The following is a 22,459-nucleotide window of genomic DNA, read 5'->3' on the forward strand; positions in this document are numbered from 1 at the left end:
AAAATTTTAGAAGCTTTTAAGAAATTCAGTGAATAAAGGGTTAAGGCCAGCAACGGCTAAGTAACAGAAAGAGAATCGTGAGCGCATAACACGAGAGTTACCTTTCTCATGCCGCGCCTTTCTCTTCGCGGAGATTGCCTCGGAATATGAGATGTTGTAATAGCTGTATAAGTAACACACAGCATCTATCAATAAGTTCATTGTTGACTCGTCAAAAGTATAAAACGGGCTTCGAACGTTTTATTCCCAGGGGCGGCTGTAATACTGAAACGTAACACGTTGCCCCCGTGAGAATGTAGGACCAACTTTCTCATGTTGATTTCCCATCCAATTTTTATGGGGTGGGGGAATATCGGTTGAACTTTTATTATAACGTGCACCTCGATAGGTCACCGTACTTATTTCACCCTCTGACTCCTGCGAGCTCTAGGCCTATGCCGGAGTCATTTCTGACCCACATCGATATCTCACTACAGTTTTCATTCGATATAAGACGATTCCTCAGGACCGGCTTTCGTCGTACTTCAGACGAAGACGAATTTTCTTATATCGAAATGAACAGCGTCGTCTTATAACGGAATAAAATTGTATATACTGACGGTCGCTCGAGCTTACCCCCACCGCTACGGGTCACGACTGACCCGGGCATAGCATATGGTCGGTTGATATAATATCTTTTATTGCAGTATGCATCTACTGTTATAAATTGTACATTTACTGTATTAAATTCGTTTAAATACTGTTTCAAATTTTACATTTACTGTATTGATCTAAACATAGTAACTGCCTCCCCATTATCGAAGTCATTCTATAACTGTCCCATCTACTTCTATTATAAATTATTATAATAATTATACATTTATAAGAATTGTGAATATTTCCGTGCAAACTGTGGCTCTTCTTTGAAGAAATAGACTACAGAAAAAAAATGGTTGGAAGGGTAAGGCTTCCACGTCTATATATATTTTGATAGTGAAGCGACCAGATGCACCTATCTAATCGGTAAAAGAAATATTCTCTGCTCAAATACTCGAATATTTATACACGTGTTTGTCCGTGATTGCTATGCCAGAAACTTCGAATAAGTGAATTTTTCCTCCTCGTGTTTAACACTTATGTCAACAACTTTATATCTACACGCAGCCATTTTGAGGTTACATGAAGAATCGAAAAGTTTGAAGAAAAACAAACTCAACAAACCAGTCAGTTCCATATTTTCTACAGAATTCTTTTTACATTGGTATATCCTCTTTCCAAACAATTGGTGTAAAAGAAAAGTGTAGTTAGTATCAAGTTTGAAACAAATAAATGGCAGTGTTCTCGGAGTGGAGATTTAATTAACAGCCAATTATGAACTTATATATCGTCGGAATATTATTGCTTTCTACTGCGTCAGCCATTATTTCTAAAATCACTTTAATGGGCGCTCACTATGTTCTTTTCTGTTTTGATCCAAGGAGAAGGGGCAGCTTTCACACTTAAGTTGAATTTATCGCAACGACGCTCCAAGGACTCTTGCGAGAACCTAATCAACTTCTTGGAACATACAAAACTAATTAATCTAATCGAAAATAAAACGGCCACGCGTGTGTATGACAACTCGTAGTTGCTAATGGCGCTTGCGAGGTTGACATAACCTTAAAAAGAAAAAGAAAATACAGTGCGAATGTAATAAAAGTTTATTGCTTCGAGCATTTGATTTCTAATTGTTTTAGACGAGCATTCGATTCTCTGTCGAATGTTTCGAGCACGTTGGCCAGCGTCTCGGAGTTATGCGAGGCTTCTGTAGTGAAGTTCGTCTCGAGAAGTAGGCGATTATTACCTATTATCGCATAAAAAGACGAATGGGAAGGCTATTCAACCAGGAAGAAGCTTGTAACGAACCGAGTTCCTGTGGAATTGTAGTAAATCACCTGATTCGATCCCGTAACGCTCAGCTAACAGGAAACAAGCTTTTTTCGTGTATTTTAGCCTAATGCCGAGAGACGCTGAGTCACTGGGAGAACACTTAGACCCCGGAAATCTGCTGAGAAATTAAGTGGGAATTTGTGAAAGAAGCAAAGACCACACGGTACTTCAAACAGAGATTGTTAAAAAGAAGAAAAAAGGAAATCCAAAATTAGAATTGCTGTAACAGTAGTATTTTCTCTCCGACAAACCTCGATCTTTCTTTTTTTCAACAATATAATTGAGGTGTTTATTTTGAAAGTGGTCTAATTCCGCTTGTCAATTTTTTTTATTGACTCTATCATGATTACCTATGAACACTTTGCGGTTAAGTATGTTCAGAGTATAGGATAATTTTTTGCACATAAATTTTCGCAGTTATTACAATAATTAAAAATATTACTTTGAAAGTGGCCTAAGTGCAATCCATTATTGATAATCGAAAGTGCGGATTCTCAAATGTCAGCAGGCAGTGATGAAGGCAATTTTAATTAATTAGTATTCATCAATATTTAAAAGAATTCCGGAATTGAATAAATTGTGGTTTTGAAGTGTTGCAAAGAAATAAAAAATAAATTGAGTATTGTTTTTTCAATTTGAAGCATTTTAAATTATGTCGAATGGGCTCTTTCAAATTTTATAACAAATCTAGCTGTTAATTTTGAAAGTGGCTTAACTCCATTTGTGTTAAGAAAACACATATTATTCACTTAATAGTTGCTATTATTTTAATAGGAATTGTACATTTAACTCTCTTAGGTACACTTAAGCAGTGTGATACATTGGTATCCTATACTTTTTCAAATTTTATTAAATATCTTTAAATAAAAATATCTTAACTATCTCAATTTAAACATAAATAGACTTAGGTTACTTTCCAAATAAACGGCTCAATTCTTGCAATGTATAATTTCTACTGCATCCTACAGAAGCATATTCAATCGATACGATTGCAATGAAAAATATATCCTACTTCGATTAATAATCCCAATGTAATACATAAATAACTATCTACTTTCAAATATAATGTTGCCCAGAAATCTAAAAAAAAAAAGAACTAAAACAAATCTAGAAACACAGTATCCATTCCTCCGCGCAAGAAAAGACTTTCGCAGAAATAATGATTGTCTATCCATAAACCCGTAAGCCTAGATCGCAACCATATCATTTGCCTAGTTAATTTCTGAATGAATTAAAACGACTACGAACCGTTCCTCCTCGAACGCGTATTGCTCTCGAAATAATTGATGCCTGCGATTCGAATCGAGAATAGAAAGACATTAATTTCGGGTCATTAAGGAAATTAATATTTCCCGGCACGGATCGCCGATCTTGTTTCTTTGCGAGTACTGCTTTCGATTCATAGACGTGCCATACGTATATCGTTTTGTAATTTCATTCAAGTAATTACAGACACTGTCGATCTAATTAGTGCCGGGACTAACGAATGAAACCCTTACTTTAGATCGATCGATTTCCGCACGTTAACGCGTGCGATTTTCATCTCGCGGTGCCGAAGACTCTCCGCGCGGAATTCCCATAATTTTCGCGCGGATCGCGTTCGCGATTCCGTGTTGCAAGAGGGATCGCAAATTGCTGTGGTGGAAGCTGGAAACTGGGAATTATAAGTCAATTATGGCTTCTGGAGGTGCAGAATGATTACTTGACTCGGCAATGCCGAAATTGGATTTTTCCAAACGTGGAACTTCGAATTCACTGCTGGGAGAAGCAGGGACCGAAAATAACAGTTGTTCTAAAATTTTCTACGATAAAAATCATTAACCCTTTGCACTCGAGTGGTGATTCTCAAGCACCACTAGAAATTATTATTATATTATTTTATTATTATTTTATTAATTGTGGCATTATTTCAAAGAAATTACAAAAAATATTACAAAATATTTGTTACAGTACAAAATTTGTATCGAATAGATTTATAGTAATAGTATTTAGTATTAGTATAGTATTAGTATAATCAATAGACATTTGAATATTATGGTAATCGGATCAGTTTCGTATAAATAAAATGAAAATATTCTAATAAGGAAGAGTAATCTAGTTTTGGAATGAAAATAGCGCCGAGTTCAAAGGGTTAATAAAAAGTCGATTATTATTGAAATTTAAGATAATCTATACAAAATATAAAGAAAAAAATTCGAAGAACAAAATGATTAAAAAATATCGATTTTTATCATTTCTGGTTACAAATAACAGTTATTAGTGTCCAAAAAATTGGACCCTTCTCGATAACTGTTATAGATGAAGAAAAGCTGTTTCGATTGCTCAAAGCAGTTATCGATTAGAGAAGTTCATTATAAGTGATCGAAATGAATTTCTGTGAACGACAAGAGTTACCAACAAGAGAAAAAATGTTCGGTCACTTATAATCCTTATTTGTAACCAATACGATTCTAGTCGACGAAATACTTGTTATTCTATGACTTTTTTCTTTTTGGTTATAACTAGACAGCGGATTTTATGCGTTTATGGCAAAAATTGGTAGGTGCAATTTGAAACAGTAAAAATATTAGAAAAAACTATGTAAGATAAGTTAGGTTTAAGCATAGATTAAGTATTAGGTTTTAGGTTAAGATTTAGGTGAAGTAAGAGCGGCGTGGAGACGATTTGTAACCCCTAGGGGAACAATAAATGATATATATATATATACATATAGAAAAATTTGAAGACACTATTATGTTTAACTTACGAAACATATTAAGAAAGGAAATAAATATCTACTTCACTCCAACTTGTAATTCGCATAAAAAATGTTCAGTTTGCATAAAGATCCGCTGTCTAGTCATAACAATTATGGTCCCTGTGGAGAGAATCAAAACCTATGGAAAAATTTGATCATCCAATAACAACCTCCACAAAATGTTCGAAGCTCATTCGTGGTATCGCGAACCCAGGAGCGCTAAGCCCACATTTAACTTTAGATCATGCACCTCCCTTCAAAAAGCAGCCAGGAAAAGAGTCAGACCGGAAGTAAAACAGAGAAAAACGTGCACCGAAACTCAGAGAAAGAGAGAGAGGGAGAGAGAGAGAGAGAGAGAGAGACGTGCCTAAGCGTATAGCAAAGGCAAACGGTTATTTTCTCCGTTTCCTCTCCCTACCCTTTGTTCTCCCCTGCACCCTTCAAGATCATCTTACCTCACGCTGTAGGATCTTCCCGGTTTGGAGGTCATTGTACTGCAGCGACGGGGTGGCGGGCTCACTATAATAATCGATTTTCCTCGACGACGACGACGACGACGACGGCGACGGCAACGAGGCGCCAGGCGGGCACTTGGGAAAAGTCACCCCCCTCGCTATAGTTGTCCTCCTCACTGTACCGTCGATACGCTTCCGAGACCCGAACCCTCCCTACGCGTCGCAGAATTACGCTCGTTGGCACGTGACTCGACGTAAAAACTGCACATCCACGCGAACCGGAGCATCCTCTCCTCTCCTCTCCTCTCGTAAAATCGATTCGCGACCACCCACACACACACACCCACCACTCTTCTCCGACGGTTTAGCGAGCCTTCGAGAACCACAACATAGTTCATCCCTGGTGGAGGGGAGAATCAGGACGAATCATGCTCCCTGCGCGGTCCAGGCTTCGCGAATTTCGGGCCGCAACAATCGAGTCGAAATTTCAATGTTATCCTTTCCGAGTCGCACGCGATTCAATCTTCGATATCAGGGATCGGCGTCTGGATCGTTCGTTTCGAAGTCTGACAAAACAAAACGGTTCGTCTCTTTGTTACCAATCTGACGGTCCCCGATCGACTTGTCTCGATGCTCTCGAGACTCGTGTATTTCGGAAGACGCACGTACGCGTCCGTATCGATCAGAGTCGACTAACCGCCGCCGCCAATATCGTTCATTCAGCCGCCGCGTCCGTTCGTACACATATTTACGTTATCGATTATATCAGAGCCCCCCGGGCTACGTAACGAAGTACACGTCGCGGGTCTGACAACGAGTCGAACCGATCCCCGGCCGATCCGAGACTCGAATCCAGACGTCGATAGTGATCGATGGGGAAGCGGCTCTCTCGCGCCAAGGCCGCGGGTTCCGCGTGCCGCGATTTTTCCAACGGCGGCATTCGCAGAGCCGGCTGACAGAGGCCGGTTCGCGAACTGCCCTCGCGCCGTAAACAGATTCGCGACAGTCCAATGTCACGGCTCGCCACGCGGCACTTCGATCGCCTCTGTTAGCGTGCCGCTGCCGTTGTTGTTACTTCGGACGCTGTGCCGCATTCTTCGGACACATTCAGCCGATCGGTCGATCGCTCGATCACTCGCAGATCGGAAATGGTAGAACGCTCGCTCCCCCTTTCGCGAAATATACCGAAAGTTTCCGCTACGACTGTAGCTTCCCTGGGAAATTCGCGTCGAGCGACCGGGGCATTGCTGGACACTTACGCGACGCTTGTTTGTGGCCAATGTTAAACCTACCGCGGTCAAATTATCGAGATTATAAGAACGGGAAATTACTGATATCTTTTAGCAGATATTGTGATGAAAATTGTTCAGTTTATATGGATTTAATTTTCTTCTCTTTGTAAGACGTTTCACTTTTATGGTTTGTGGTGGGTTCGGTGTTGGCATAGCCGAGACAGGTCCGAAGCGTCGAACTGGCTGATCTCCGCAGACATTTGCGACATCGTCGGACACTTATACGGTGTCAATTTAATTCGAATGTTCGTAACGTCTGGATCGTTTAGATTGGCGATAGCAACGCGTCGAAGGCCACGTCGTTCGATAAACCGCCGATATCCGCGAGCTCGTTTTGCGTATTGGGGATATATATTCGGCCACTTATCCCGACGACAGCATAGTTGAGGTTGACGTTAACGAACCCGAGACATGCCTGAAGTATTTAGATCGACGATAGCGTCGACAGTAATCCTTTGAAAACTGTTTTCAGTAGGCTCTCTGTGTCGTTCGACAATTTGATGTTTTCAGCCATTTGTGCTATCCCCAGCCACTTATCCGATGCCGATTCAATTCGAGTCGTTGTTAACAAACCGGAGACAGGTCTGACGCATATTGTACCTTCAATCGTGTATCCATTCGGCTTGATCGAACAGTAAAAAAATTTCGCGAAAACCGTCGTCCGTTTCAATTAATCTCCATCCGTATGAACGAACTTGCTTCGTCGCGGTTAATTGACCGGTCACTTTTGTCTCGCTGGTCCTTCGCGAACGGCAACTGTCAATACGGTCTGGTGACGGCGTATGTGCTGCATCTTGCGAACGAAATGAGGCGCAGCGCGGTTGGAGAATCGTTGCGCGCCCCTCGCGCGTTTAGGGGTGGTTTAAGGGCGACGTGTGGGGAGTTATGGGGAAAATTCGGGACGGAATGGTGGACAGAAGGGAACGAGAGTTGACGGGAACGTCTGCGGCAGCTGCAACCACCGGAGGCAGACCACGTTTTCCTCTATCGACCGTATCGCACTGCGGCGACGAATAGCACTGGCAGCTTTACCTCGTGGCGCGCAGGTTTCATGCGGGCGCGGACGCTCTCGTGCGCGCGCGCACCCGCGTTTTCGCACACCCTCGCGAATTTTTTGCATGCGTGTCGACAGGTATGCACAGGTGGCGGGTATCGTGCGGCTCGATTCAGCCGTGTGCCGTGCAGTTTTCGCGGCTCTTTTTAACCGAGGCCTCCGACGACCCCTGATCGTTAGGCTGCACATCATTGTTTACAGTAATTATTATATATAGAATTAATTGTCTTTCTTCACCGACTTCGATGACGTTTCACACTAGGTTTACGGAGCGCTAAAAGTCACTATTTTACGTTACTTTATAAAAATAAAATTTTCATTCGTATCTTTTTTTTTTAATAATATATACCCGAAGAAATCAATTTGTTAAATAATTCCGCATGGATGCATCTTTACGATCTCGATATTCGTCAATTATAAATATTAACTGTCATTTTGACGGGTCGCGTGAATCTAGTGTTAAGTATAGTGTTTACTCTGTATATGTCGCAAATGCTTAGCAGATAAGAGTCCCAGAACTATCCCCAGTGTTGTGGGTTATACCCCGCGAGGGGCCATGAACCGAGGCCTCCAGCTTTCCTTTTCTACGTTCGGCGTGATTCAAAGAATAGTATCTCCTGACCGATATATGTCCAAATTACCTAGGCGATAAAAGTCCCAGAACTATCCCCACTGCCGCGAGGTATACCCCGCGAGGGGCCATGAACCGAGGCCTCTAGCTGTCCTTTTCTACGTTCGGCGAAGAATAGTATCTCCTTGTCGATATATGTCCCTGACTAGACCCGTGTTTTGGACATATATCGTGTAAACACTCTATGCTGTGGAGTGTGGTGGTCACGGTTTTGAACAACTTTTTCCTGAAGCATATTTTGCGCCTTTTGAAAATATTCGAATGCTCAATATTTCGAAATAGAAATTAGAAATTAAAAATAGTCCGGATACTGTTCAGCGTGGCGTTGTCGTTTCATGGTTAAAAAAGGGCTTTTTTCTCCATAGTTCTCGAACCAAAAAATCGCAGAAAACAAACGCCTACAATTGTCCTGAGATTGTCATTCGTTTAGGTTTTCATTAGGACATCGGGAATAAACGAACAATTCTGATCAGTAACGGAGGGTTTTTATTTTTCTTCGTTGATATTCAAAAAGTTTTATAATAAAAGTCCATTTACAATAAAAGTCCCAGAACCCCTTGAGGGGACAAGAAGCTCGAGAGACTTTTGCTGGCTGAATTATTAGAATAGTATCTCCTAGCCGGTATATGTCGGTGGGTAGATCCGTCTTTTGGACATATATCGAGTAAACGCTGTATTCGTGTGTCCTTGAATTTTCTTTTCGGGACGAATTCGATCGATAGGGAAGAGCTAGTGCGTCGCAGCGGTGAAGACTATCTTGGGGCTCGATTTAGGTGGCATTCTTAGTATCACCACTGCCTTTGATGATCCCAGAGTTAATGGAGTGTCGCAAAACACGACGGTGTTGTTCTTCTTATTCACAGCAGTGAAATAATGAATGGTTCCTGGAAGGAAAAACAGATTTATACAATTTTCTGATCGATTACGGACGCGTGACAGTAAAGTAAGCTAAATACAGTGAATTCTCGATATATGTCAACAACGCGGGTCTTGCCAGCGTCTTGTATCGTCCAGGAGACATGCCGTGTTATTTTTACACACCGCGGCGTCCGAGGTCTCTCTGGATTCGTGGCTCCTCAGTGGGATAATTCCGCGACGTTTATCATATAAGCCTTGGCGACATATATGGAGAGATCACTGTACTATTCTTTGATCCACGCGACCTTACACTCCTCGAAGAGTGTAGAACCAAGGTCTCCCGAGCTTCTGGGCTCCCCTCGCGGGGTATATCCCGCGGTAGTGGGGATAATTCCGCGACGTTTATCATCGAGGACTTGGCGACATATATAGAGAAATTGCTGTACAACGCAATACGACAGGACATAAATGTTGACACTTTCTAAGAGAAACTTTACCATTAGGAACGGTCACGCCCAATTCGAGAGAAAAAATCTTGTTCTGGCCATTCTCAAACTCGAATTCCTCGCTGTGGACCGTCTCGCCTTCCAAATGCTCGCCGACCTCCAAATCTCCGATGAACCGAGTTTTCGCGCGAACGCCATCGAACTGTCACACACACATTAATCTTCGTTAACGATCCAAAAAATTATAAGCTGAATCTTGAAAGATTGCTCACCAAGTCAGTTGTCGGACTCGCCTGATTGGTCAACTGCAAGTTTATGGTCCTGCGCTGTTCAGCATCGCTGGCAAAAGCGGCCTGAAAGATAGCCAGAACCACGAAGACGGTGCAAATGGAACGACCCATTTCGTATGACCGATTTGATTGTCACTATGACGCGGATAACATGCACGTCCCTTTTATAGTCGAGACTCCGTAAAAGTGAATTTGTCTTATCAGCGTATCATGTATTTAAATGCTTTATGCTTTCCCACTCGAAACAGCCTGATACAGTATCACAAGATATCTAATTTGATTTTGAGATTTAATTAATCCATTAGTTACTCCAAACGACTTCTTAATGCTCCTATATCTCGTGTACAGAATCTATATCGAACACATTGATCAGACATTTCCGTTATTAATTACATTATTCCGTGACAGTTTATTTGTTCGTATTTATTATTTGTTCTTGTTTACTATATGTTCGGATAATTTATTTATTGTGTTATTATGCTGTTAAGTACGAGGTAGCGTTTCTTTATTGTTTCTAAGCATTATTAAGCCATTTGTGCTACCCCCAGCCACTTATCCGATGTCGATTAAATTCGAGTCGGTGTTCTGATTTATTATTTGTTCGGATAATTTATTTATTGTATTATTATGCTGTTAAGTACGAAGTAGCGTTTCCTTGCTGTTTGTAAGCATTATTAAACCATTTGTGCTACCCCCAGCCACTTATCCGATGTCGATTAAATTCGAGTCGATGTTCTGATTTATTATTTGTTAGGATAATTTATTTATTGTGTTATTATGCTGTTAAGTACGAGGTAGCGTTTCTTTATTGTTTCTAAGTATTATCAAGCCATTTGTGCTACTCCCAGCCACTTATCCGATGTCGATTAAATTCGAGTCGATGTTCTGATTTATTATTTGTTCGGATAATTTATTTATTGTCTTATTATGCTGTTAAGTACGAGGTAGCGTTTCCTTGTTGTTTCTAAGCATTATTAAGCTTCCGCCCGGACTAATGAGCCCTCAATTAATGTCTCCGTCGTACTACTTTGTTCGACGTTTAAAAGAAGGTTCAGTGGAGCGTAGAAACAAAAGAGGAGACCCTAATCAGCCTTTTGATAACAACGTCGCTTGCTCCTCTATCGACGAAGAATGCGCGCCATGAGAATGTCCTACAGTCTAGCAAAATCATTATCAGAGCAATTAGCATACTTTGAAAAATAATTGTGGACTGACGTTACTCGACGTGTTGTCGGTGACTTGCAAACAATGTCAAAGTCCGAGGCAAGTGATCTGTTCGCAAATTTATTGTCACAAAAGTTAGCGGACGCCTTGTTAACTTAATTTATTTATACTCGAGAAACAGCAGAGTTTGCACAAAAAGAAAATGTCTGAAGGATTCGACGAGAATTCTTGCGCAACTGATTTTGAAATATTCAACCTTTCGTTGTAACGTGCACTTTACTCGTCTGCTCGCGCTCGCTTGTTTCCGACGTATTTATTATGTAACTGAATTTCCAGGCTACTTTTCAAGTGATATCTCACTGTACCGATTAATAATAACACGCGGTGCAAGATGACACGCGCGATAACCGCAAGTCGAGTGAAAACAATCACGTATACGTTGAAAACAATGCACACTCGCTGATAAAACGTACACAATTTCATGAGGTACCCTAAAAATGTTATTTAATATGATCACTGTGCAAAAGTAAATTCAGAGCTACACAGGCTCACGAAAGTATTCGAACGAGCTTTAACGCAGTATAACTTTTTTTAAATTGGTCCAAACGACCTGAATTTTTTTGAGCAATTAGAACGATTGGTTTACCGAATGACGTGCAAAAACAAGTTCGAAGAAATTACAATCGGTAAGAATTACATGAGAAAATAAGAATGGCACTTTTTACTTGAGCCTGTACTTTTTTATTGTATAACTTTTTTGTTTCAGGCTGTAACGAAAATTTAAAATATACGTTTTGTAGATCTATGTTACCTATACACACACGGGAAATTTCATCGAAATCGGTTGACGCAGATAAAAACGGCACACATCGAGAGATGTTAGAATCGACAAAAACTACGATTTTCACCACTTTTAATTTTTTGTAGCTCGTGTGTATGTTAATCGATTTCGATGAAATGTTCAGCATGCGTATAACTAACGTAGATCTACAAGACGCATATTTTAAATTTCCATTACAGGCTCAAATAAAAAAGTTATATAACGAAAAGTATAGTCTCAAGTAAAAAGTGCCATTTTTATTTTCTCATGTAATTCTTACCAGTTGCAATTTTTTCAACATCTTTTTCGCACATCTTTTGGAAAACCAGTTCCTCTAATTGCTCAAAAAAAGTCAGGTCGTTTGATCCAATTTACAAAAAGTTATACTGTTTTAAAGGCCGTTCGAATACTTTCGTTCGAACGGTGCTGTTATCAATTTTCCTGTTATCAAAACGCTCGCGAGCCACGGAAAAGAGTTCGAATGATCGAGGTGTTCGAAGAAAAAAAAAAAAAAAAAGAAAGAAATCCAACGTGTCCAATATCCGCGGAACTGGCCTAAACGTTCGCAACTGTTGACCGCGTGCCGCGCGAGCAGCCCGCGTGGCCGGCGTTTCTATCAAACGGTAGTATTAATAGCGTTTCTCAGCGGTTCATCCAGGAACGATTAAGCGGCGCTTAATCAAAACTGACGTAACATCGGTTGAACGGTCGGCAAAACGACGGCCGAGAAGATCAACCCAGCCACCGTCAAGATTTATCGTTGGCGCGAGAACCCGAATTCTAGTGGAAGCTAGCACACCTTCTCCGGAACATCTTAATTGCGCTTGCCCGCGAGCCGTTGTCCCCATTAACCCTTTCGCTGTCACGCGAATTTTTGAACTTGCACCAGTGGGCCGCAATACAAATTTCATATTAAAAATTCTATAATAGCAAAGAACTGCGAAATCCAGTGATTTCTCGATATATGTCGCCAAGACCTCGACGATAAACGTCGCGGAATTATCCCCAATATTTCAGGGTATACCCCGTGAGGGCTCCCAGAAGCTCGAGAGGCCTCGGACGCCGAGGAGTATAAACATAACACGACTCATGTATGTCTCCTGGAGAATTCACTGTATATGTCTCAAATGCCTAGTCGATAAAAGTCCCACAACTATCCCCACTGCCGCAGGGTATACTTCGTGAGGTGCCACGAACCGAGGCCTCTAGTTGTCCTCTTCTATCTCCTGGCCGATATATGTCGCTATCTAGACCCGTGTTGTTGACGTATATCGAGAATCCACTTGTATATTAAAATAACGGTACAATCTTGCCGATGGCACCTCTGCAACCTCTTCCGTTTTATATCAAACGTATTCGATTTTCCGTTGGATTATTTTTGTGACGCTGACAAAAGATTGTTTAATTTTCGCTAATTAGTGGAAACGCTGTTGCATCGAGGAGGAGCATTGTTCAGTCGAACAATCGATCCGCAGAGATAGGATCTCGCGTGTTCGCGTTCGTGTGCTGTTAAACGGGGATTGATAAGTGATTCGCGGGCGAGCCCGATGCTAAGATGGCGCCTACGACCCGAGGGCTTATTGCTATTAGCTGATGAGCGTGAGCACGCTAAACGAATACCGCATTCATAACGCCCCGTGACCACCGGGCACTCGAGAATCTGGCCTGCGGCCACATAACTCCGGTTTTTCCTGTAAAACCCGGTAAATCGAGGAACAAGAAGAGGATCGATCCACCGCCCCAGAGTGCACCGCAAGTATGCAGAACGCTGGACGAAAGAGTCCTCCGAGCGCTCGGTTGAATTATAACCGTGATAAATTTCGATTTTACAAGAAACCCGCGCCGGATATTAGGGCCCTCCGCGCGACCAGACATCCTGGATCCTCTATTTGCTTGGATTGCTTCGGCTGCCAAGTGACCTGGAAACTGTCCGCAAACTGATTTCGTGAAGTATTGTTCGGTTGATGGGGAAGAAGGGATCCGGGGAGGGGGAGCAATTTGCTGCCTGATCAACGGACTCGTTCGAGGCTGAAGCAACTTTTCCGGCTGAGTCGCTCGGAATTTGGTCCTCCTTAAATGTTGAATAAAGACAGTTCTAGGGTTCTCGTTGCTCGTATTCAGGGTACAGTGATGTGTAACTATACGTGGAAAATTCGGGCCCGAGATTTCACTTATATCGTGTACAAGCGTTATCTATTGATCTCTTGTTGCGCAGCGTTGGACGTAAAAATTGTTGTAACTTGTTTGTCGTTCATTATATCTTCCTGAAACTTTCACCGACACATGCGGGACATTCTTCCGGTTGAAACGAGCCCAAACACGACACGATTTGGATTGTAGTTACCTGTGTAATCCACGCGAAAGTAGAACCTCTACTATCCGAACTGGTCTGTGGAGCGCGAGCGTTTGGCTGATAGAACAGTTTTCTGGTGACAGTGTTGGAACAAATCATTGCTGGTCTGCGCAATAGTGGAATATATTGTTTACGGTTTGAATTTTTGGATTTTCGAACAACAAATGAAAGTGAAGTTGTTATTGCGATGACCGTAGAATGCGCTTCGCAGCCGTCGAAACGAAAAGGTTAAGAGGCTCGCCTCTTAATAACCGTTTCGAATCGTTTGCCGTCGCGCCAATTTTAGTATACCCCTCGCAAACTAAAAATGAGATGGCGGAATGTGTGAACCATCCATCGACGATGCTCGGAGGTGTCCCCTTTTCGGTATGGTTCAGAGAATCGATTTTTGATTTTTTCGACTGCTAATATTTGCTGCAAATGCATAAAATTTAATATTATATAAATTTACGGTTACCGAAGTCCTCGCCTTATGAAGTCAATGAACAACTCAATAACATCAGTTGTCATTAAGCGAACCGCACCAGCAGCCCCTCGAGTCGCTATATACCACCCAACAAATCATTTTTACATGGTCCTCTAAATTTTCCCCGAGAGTACCGCAACACTCTTCAGCTTCCCGGCAACCGATCCGACAACATGAAACAAATTAGCGATACAAATCTCTGCTATAGTCTCGTCAATCACGTCGGGAACATGTTCATCAGCCCGAACAGCCGTTCCTGCGGTTTCATTCTCGATACTCCGTACAATTCCTTGGTATATCGTGTGCGATATTTGACGCGACGGTAACGACTGCATAATTCAGACCGTGTCCCATAAATTCGTGGGTGTCGTCTCAGTGTTTCGGGGGAAACGGTGGAAGAAGCGCAAGAGAGTTCGGATACGCGAGTCCCCCATAAGCGGGATTCCGCGTGGCGGCGCGTCGCGTGGCGTCTTCGTCGTCCAGCGGGAATTTCACGGGGGACGAAAACACAAAGAAAGTCGCGAGGAATGCCGGGAGTTCCAGACGCGTAAATCGCTCAGCGCCTCTCCTGCGCATAGGTGAACACCGACGGATAAATATAGACCCCCGGTCCAGAAATATGTCTTTCAGCCTGCACTTAAAATCGTCGCTTCCGCCGTGCGCGCGACCGAGACTTCGTTACCTTTAGGGCTGCCATACTAACCCCCGAGCGATCATGCTCGTGTGATCCTTGTGTGTACAGGGCCTCTTCGGTTTCCTTACCCGCGTGCGAAGACCCCCGCCAATATCGCTGTAGTCCGGTGAGAGCGAAGACATAAACAAGTAGGCGACAGTTACAGACGCGCAATAGTTATGCAAAATTGACGTTACTATGGAGGATACCGGCAATCGGGCGCCATAGGTTGAATCTACATGGAAAACTTGATCGAAAAGCAAGAATAACGTTTTTTCGTGCGAAGCTTCGTTTAAAAGTAAATCGATGTTGAAGGTAAGGTACCATTTCGTTGATGATGAGTACCCTTTTTTCCAAGTATGCGTACGTCACGGAGAGTAACTATTGGAATTAAGTGACTGTGCATACTCAGCACGCTTTTCCGATGAAAATGAGTCCAAACACGACACAATTCGAATCGCGTTTACTCGCTTAATCCTCGAAATTGTAGAACCTCGATTATCCGAACTGATCGGAAGAACTTTCGAAACAGCTACCCAGCTGCATTTTCGCATTATTTCGATCATTTGATTAATGAAACTTGGTTTAGATAGGTTAAACTTGTCACAGTCATTATCACTTTAACCCTTTACCATCCGTCGATGCTAATAACAATTGATTTCCCCCAATATATTGTTATAAAGTGGTTGGCCGAGCCTGTTCGGTATTGTTTGCCTTGGTGACAGGTCCTGGAAGGAACTATCCCCAGTAATGAAACCGCAAACACGATTTTCGGGTGTGTATTTCTCGGAAGGACGTGCCCGCGACATGACAGTTTGAAGAAGCAACAGTTCGCAAGTTCGCCGTAAGTTCCGAGCTACCGGGGCAAATTGCATTACGACGGATTGATCGAGTTTCGTTGACCACGGTCGGAAAGGTTTCACCGTGAAATTGCACGTCGCAGACCTTCCCCGGTGAACTTTCGCGGAGGTTGACCCAGCTGAGACGAGATTGATTAGGCGTGAATCATTCAAGCTGAACTCTTCGACCTGAAAAAGTAACACTGTCATTCAAGAAATTTATGAGTTTTAATCTACAGTGTTTACTCGATATATGTCCAAAACACGGGTCTAGCCAGGGACATGTATCGGCCAGGAGATACTACTCTTTGAACGACGCCGAAGGTTGTGGGGTAGTGGGGATAGTTCTGGGACTTTTATCACCTAGGCATTTGGGACATATATAGAGTAAACACTATACAGGGTTTCTCAAAAATGTTGTAGTCCATTGAAAGCAGAGGTTACTGAGGTCATTTGAAGCAACTTTTTCCTTTGCGAAAATCTTCTCCGCGGCTTTGTTTAGGAGTTATTAACGAAAAACGTGGGCCAATCACAGCGCGGCTACAGCGGAGGGATTTCGGCTCGGCGACGGATCCCACTGAGCGCGACGTTGGCATTGGCGGAGCCGGAATCCGGCCGCCATTGCCGCGCTGTGATTGGTCCGTGTTTTTTGTTAATAACTCCTTAACGAAGCCGCGGAGAAGATTTTCGCAAAGGAAAAAGTTACTTGATATGGCCCCAGGAACCTTCCCTTTCAAGGAAGTACATTTTTGGGACACCCTGTATATTTCTGTAAATAGGTGATTTTCTCAAAAAAATAGTTGGGAAGAATAATATTTTTAGTTTATTTCTCCGCGATAAATCTCTCCCAGTCTATCAAAGAAATTTCTCACAAAAATTGTGTAGGAAAACGACAATTTGCGTAAAGATCCACGGTCTACCGATGGCATTAAAAATGTTTGGAAGTGCTAAGGGTTGAAGATGGCGCTCGAAGAGGAATAAAAGAAGAAATGCATTTTTAACTGTCATGAACGAAACCGTTGTTGCAAGCGAAGCAGCAGTTACTCGCTGACATCGATCGACGCGGGATGAACTTTCGCAGGAAATTGTGGTCAAAATAGGATTACATTTATCAAGACAGATGGTCTGGTAGCTGTACTATTTGCCGCATGAAAGGCCCACGATTCCTAATCCCGAAGCTTGCTTGCTATAAGATAAATGGGAGCTCGCTCATCATTGGAATTGGTTGCCAGTTCGCGGAAGGGAACGGTCAATCGATTCGATGCGGTAACCTCGATGAAAATTCAGCGGATTAAAAAAGGAAATCATCCTACACGCGAAGCATGACGGGTCGGTTTCAATTAACCTTCAATACAAGAAGGAAAGAAAGGTCTGATTTAATTACTAAGCCGGTGATTGGGCTTAACCGTAACGGCGACGGACGTTCATCGGTCGCGTGGGATTCGGGATTATGTTCTGGAACACACAAGCTGTGTCGACGGAGTCATCCTTAAGCTGGAGAACAACATTTTTTTTTAAATGTCCTCCCGACGAGTTGATTCGTTTCGAGAAGGTAGAAGGATCGGTATACAGTTTTTACTCGATATATGTCCACAACACGGGTCTATCCAGCGACATATATCGGCTAGGAGATACTATTCTTTGATCCACGCCGAACGTAGAAAAGGATAGCGAAGCTTCTGGGCCCCTCACGAGGTATACCCCGCGGCAGTGGGAATACAGGGTCTACTTATATCTGATAGGCGACATATATCTGCTAGGAGACACTATTCTTTGATATACTGCCGAACGTAGACAAGGACAGCGAAGCTTCTCGACCCATCACGGGGTATACCCTGCGTCAGTGGGGATAGTTCTTGGACTTATATCGGCTAGATATTTGGGACATATATCGAGTAAAGACTGTATATCCCGCGGCAGCGAGGATAGTTCTGGAACTTTTATCGGTAAGATATTTAGGACATATATCGAGGAAAGACTGTATATCCCGCGGCAGTGAGGATAGTTCTGGGACTTTTGTCGACTAGATATTTGTGACATATATCGAGTAAAGAGTGTACTACGCGCGGAATTATTTTTGAGAAAATTACAATAAATAAATGGTTGTAGGAACGAATCATCGGGGAGCACACGTTCCCATTGTAAACGGCTGGCGAAGAACTAATTGAAACTTAGTTCCCCGTTGTTTCCACAATCGGGCTTTCCACGATTCTACTGTACGTGGCAGGCGCACTACGAAATTTCCTCTAACGAGGCGCTAATTAACATTCGTCTGGAATTAATTACGCGCAAGCGTGTTTATACCCCATAACTGGCGAGTGTTGGCTCACCATTAAACAGTCTGATAAGGACCATACATATACGGGTCTCGACCGCATAAAACAGTTCGGAATTTCCACCCTGACGCATCGCACGAAACGATAGCAGCGGTTTCGTGTCAGCCACGGGAAAGTAGCGACGTTACGCGAGATCCATGGTCATTAACTCCGGCGAAAAAGTTGCCCGTTGCTGGCATCGTGATCGCATAATATTCCACCGTTGAAAATAAACCATCGTCTGACCTGATTATGATGACTTCGGTCGGTCGACCGAGTTCGTACAACTTCGAGGATTTATGCGAACCTGGGAAGGGATCCGTTCCGCTTTTACTATAGTGCGGACTAACCCTTCTCGTGCCAATCAATGATACGTCGTTGGCCGCGTTCGTTTTGTTTTCTCTATATATGTCGCCAAGGCCTGGATGATAAACGTCGCGGAATTACCGCGGGAGACACCCAGAGGTGTAAACATAACAGCTCGGGTACGTCTCCAGGATGATACACGACGCTGGCAAAACCCGTGTTGTTGACATATACAGTGAATTCTCGATATATGTCAACAACACGGGTCTTAAGCAGGGTTATGTTTACACTCCTCGGGGTCCAAGGCCCCTCGAACTTCGGGGCCCCTCACAGGATATACCCTGCGGTAGTGGGGATAATTCCGCGACGTTTATCATCCAGGCCTCGGCGACATATATGGAGAAATCACTGTACCCCGTGGTAGCGGAGATAATTCCGGGACGTTTATCATCCAGGCCTTGGCGACATATATGGAGAAATCACTGTACCCCGCGGTAGTGGGGATAATTCCGCGACGTTTATCATCCAGGCCTCGGCGACATATATGGAGAAATCACTGTACCCCGTGGTAGCGGAGATAATTCCGGGACGTTTATCATCCAGGCCTTGGCGACATATATGGAGAAATCACTGTACCCCGCGGTAGTGGGGATAATTCCGCGACGTTTATCATCGAGGCCTCGGCGACATATATGGAGAAATTACTGTACTGAAAGTTCATAAAATTCTTCTGTGACGAAGGAAACAACGCAACAACGCTGCATTGGATGCAATGATCTTCAATTGAAAATATATCTAATAATTGTTTCACGGAGAAAATTGCATTAGGCGCGCAAAGTGCAAGCGGAGTAATGTTGCAACGCTTAGGGACCGTCGTCGACGATCCCGGAGTTCTATGGATTCTAATCTCGCGAGCGCATCGACAAGTTGCACGACCTTTCGCAGCAGGATTCATCGGGATGCAACGGTCCCGCCGAGGAAGACCTTTTCTCATTCACGTTTTCTCAGCTCTAACGAGCATCCATTTACACGAATGTTGCGTCACACGGCGACGTTAATGTCGTAACCACGTTACAGATAGAATTAGAATCCATTCTACGGTAACCGGAGCTGTTTTATCTCGATGGTCAGGTAAGTGTTGCTGAAAGTATTTACACCGTTCGAGGACAATAACTCGTATACCCCCGCGGTACATGTGTTGTAACGAAAAATACTGTAACACGACCGGCCTCGGTGTGCTTCGATACTAAACACTTCGCGCTAATAAGCTTAAACAATTTCAAAATACAGTACCGATCTGAAAAGTGTTAGAACAGTCGATTCTTGAAAAAAAAAACTATCGAGATCAACTGTCATATTTTCGTCAAAAAAAAAATGGTACAGCAATAAACTTGGGCGCAGTTGTTCATTCTTGCCTAAGAAATTTTTTAGCATGATACAGCAGGTGTGGAAAACTGAAGACAGTTGTCTCGAGAATCGTACGTATTGAAACGTCTGTAGAAATTTCAGAAAATTTTTCTCGCGAATCAGATCACCGTAGATTTCAAGATTGAAGTCTCCCCTTTACAAGGAGCTCTTAAAAATTGATCTACGATTTTTTTTGGCCGAGTTATCGAGCTCCGAACAACGATATATGTACAGGCTCCTTTATATAAGACACACCAAGAGGGATGTCACCGAACTTGTTCCTTGTTTTTGTTCCATGAAGAAGCTAAAAAAAATCGTACGACTTTTTTTGAGATCTCATTGTAAAAAGGAAGCATGAAGCTTCGAATCCACGGTAGATTAATTCCCGAAAAAAATTTTTCAACGTTTTGGCAGACGTTCGAAATTGTAGCTTTCGCAGAACGAGGTTCGTTTTGGGGGATCCCGGAGGTTAAACCGTTTACCGGTACCGTAGTGTATACATAGTGCCTAGTACAATGTGATACGTCATTCTGGACGGAATGCCGGTTTCATTCTCGAGGCAAACCAGCTGGGTACATCTAATATTGCTTTGAAATTTATCAGCAGGTATAAATGTAGGTCAGCCAGCGAGAGCACTTGCAAGCGGTGGCTCCGAAGCTGGGCCGATTTTTCTGAACTCACTATAACCGGCTCGCGACTATGACTTTCCCCGATTGACCTCGCGACACATTAGCGACACTGGTCGCGAAACGCGTTGTCATTGTTCCAATGTAATGGTTATGTCGAACAGCAGTTTCGCAAACGAAATTAAAGAAGCGCTAAAAATTCAAACTCGATCAAATGGCAACGAAAAATATTATATATTATATATATTATATATTACAATATTATATATTGTATATTCTGTATTCTATACTCTATATTCTATACTCTATATTCTATACTCTATATTCTATACTCGATATTCTATACTCGATATTCTATACTCTATATTCTATACTCGATATTCTATACTCTATATTCTATACTCTATATTCTATACTCTATTTTCTACACTCTATATTCTATACTCTATATCCTATACTCTATATCCTATACTCTATATCCTATACTCTATATCCTATACTCTATATCCTATACTCTATATCCTATACTCTATATCCTATACTCTATATTCTATACTCTATATCCTATACTCTATATCCTATACTCTATATCCTATACTCTATATTCTATACTCTATATTCTATACTCTATATTCCATACTCATTATTCTATACTATATATTCTATACTATATATTCTATACTATATATTATATATTATATATTATACATTATACATTATGCATATTATACATTCTATATACATATAATAGTACTATATATAAAATATTATATATATATATATACATATTCGTGACATTTTTCCGGTTAAAGTCATTCGAAAATTTGAGACAATGGTCCGTTTACAGTAAAAGTCAAATCTTTGACTTCGAAATCCAAACTTCTGATCCGTGCGAAGTCTTCCCTCCACTTTCTTGGTCTACGAGACCGAGTTAGTATAATAAAAGTGTAATGGCAGGATTACGCAAAGCATTATGGTTACGTAAGTTGTTCCCGGAGGCACCTCAGGTGCGGCACGTGCGGCATAGGTCGTCGAAAAGGGTTACGAGAAAGGTTGCCAGCGAAAATGGAGGAGGTGGATAAGATCGTGAGAGAAGAGAACACCGATGTGTACGAAAAATGTTGCCGGAACAAAAAGGCAACGTTGCTGCGTGACCAGCTTGCCTGAGTGTGAATCGGACAATGACGTTCCCCCGGCTCAAAGACCTATCTCAATGAACTGTCCCCTCTTTTTTGTCACAATGGCCCCCGTTATACAGAGAATTTTGATGTACTTTTGCATCGAACGTCTTCCTTTGGCTCCCAAACTCTTTCGTGGCACCATTAAAAATTACTATAGCATAATTTGAAACACAAGTACATTATATCTGAATATCTGTGACAAATTTGGCACCGAAATGTCATTTTATATCGTCTACAGACACCATTTCTTGATCTGAACAATTTTAACTTTGAGGTTACAAAATTCTATTGTTTTTAATTATTTTTCTTTTATTGTGGAAGTTTTACCGACATATTCGTGACATTTTTCCGCGTAAAATGATACCCAACACGATGCAATTTGGATCTCGTTTGCTCGTTCTATCCGCGATAGAGTGGAACCTCGACTATCCGAACCGGTCGAAGGGACGCAACTGTTCGATCGTAGACCCTCGATTTTTCCAACAACGGAGAAACGTCGTGGGAAAAACTGGTATAGCAATAGGAAAGTAGAGATTTCACGCTTTAAAATGAGACAAGTATGGTTGCTCTACGATTCTTCGTTGCGAAGTTACAACAGTTTGAAGTCAAACGGTTTGTCGTTTATCAGTTTGGCGATC

The 22,459-nt window shown here is 42.3% G+C and overlaps 2 protein-coding genes across 2 annotated transcripts in view; both read right to left on the reverse strand.

Annotated features, from left to right (window-relative positions):
* Positions 1-5,770, reverse strand: part of LOC143361112 (uncharacterized) — a 45,205-nt gene extending 39,435 nt beyond the window's left edge. Inside the window, exon 1 of the mRNA XM_076800377.1 lies at positions 5,101-5,770. Coding sequence (XP_076656492.1) covers positions 5,101-5,135 — 35 coding nt within the window. The 5' untranslated portion in view covers positions 5,136-5,770. The remainder of the gene's footprint in view (positions 1-5,100) is intronic.
* A 2,850-nt stretch (positions 5,771-8,620) lies between these two features.
* On the reverse strand, positions 8,621-9,911 carry LOC143360880 (uncharacterized). The gene is made up of 3 exons (XM_076800040.1): positions 9,654-9,911; positions 9,433-9,583; positions 8,621-8,961 (listed from the first exon to the last, which is right to left on the reverse strand). The coding sequence occupies exons 1-3, from the start codon at positions 9,780-9,782 to the stop codon at positions 8,807-8,809; spliced, it is 435 nt and encodes a 144-aa protein (XP_076656155.1). The 5' UTR covers positions 9,783-9,911; the 3' UTR covers positions 8,621-8,806.
* Positions 9,912-22,459: the final 12,548 nt, after the last annotated feature.

The sequence above is a fragment of the Halictus rubicundus genome, chromosome 14 (genome assembly GCF_050948215.1).
Source record: "Halictus rubicundus isolate RS-2024b chromosome 14, iyHalRubi1_principal, whole genome shotgun sequence".
In the NCBI taxonomy this organism is placed as follows: domain Eukaryota; kingdom Metazoa; phylum Arthropoda; class Insecta; order Hymenoptera; family Halictidae; genus Halictus; species Halictus rubicundus.

Bases quoted from the DNA above. Each gene is read 5' to 3' on its own strand.
- LOC143360880 (XM_076800040.1), bottom strand. From the start codon at position 9,782: ATGGGTCGTTCCATTTGCACCGTCTTCGTGGTTCTGGCTATCTTTCAG. The intron at 9,584-9,653 runs GTGAGCAATCTT...TGTGTGTGACAG, and splicing joins CGAGTCCGACAACTGACTTG to TTCGATGGCGTTCGCGCGAA. The intron at 8,962-9,432 runs GTAAAGTTTCTC...TTTTCCTTCCAG, and splicing joins GGGCGTGACCGTTCCTAATG to GAACCATTCATTATTTCACT.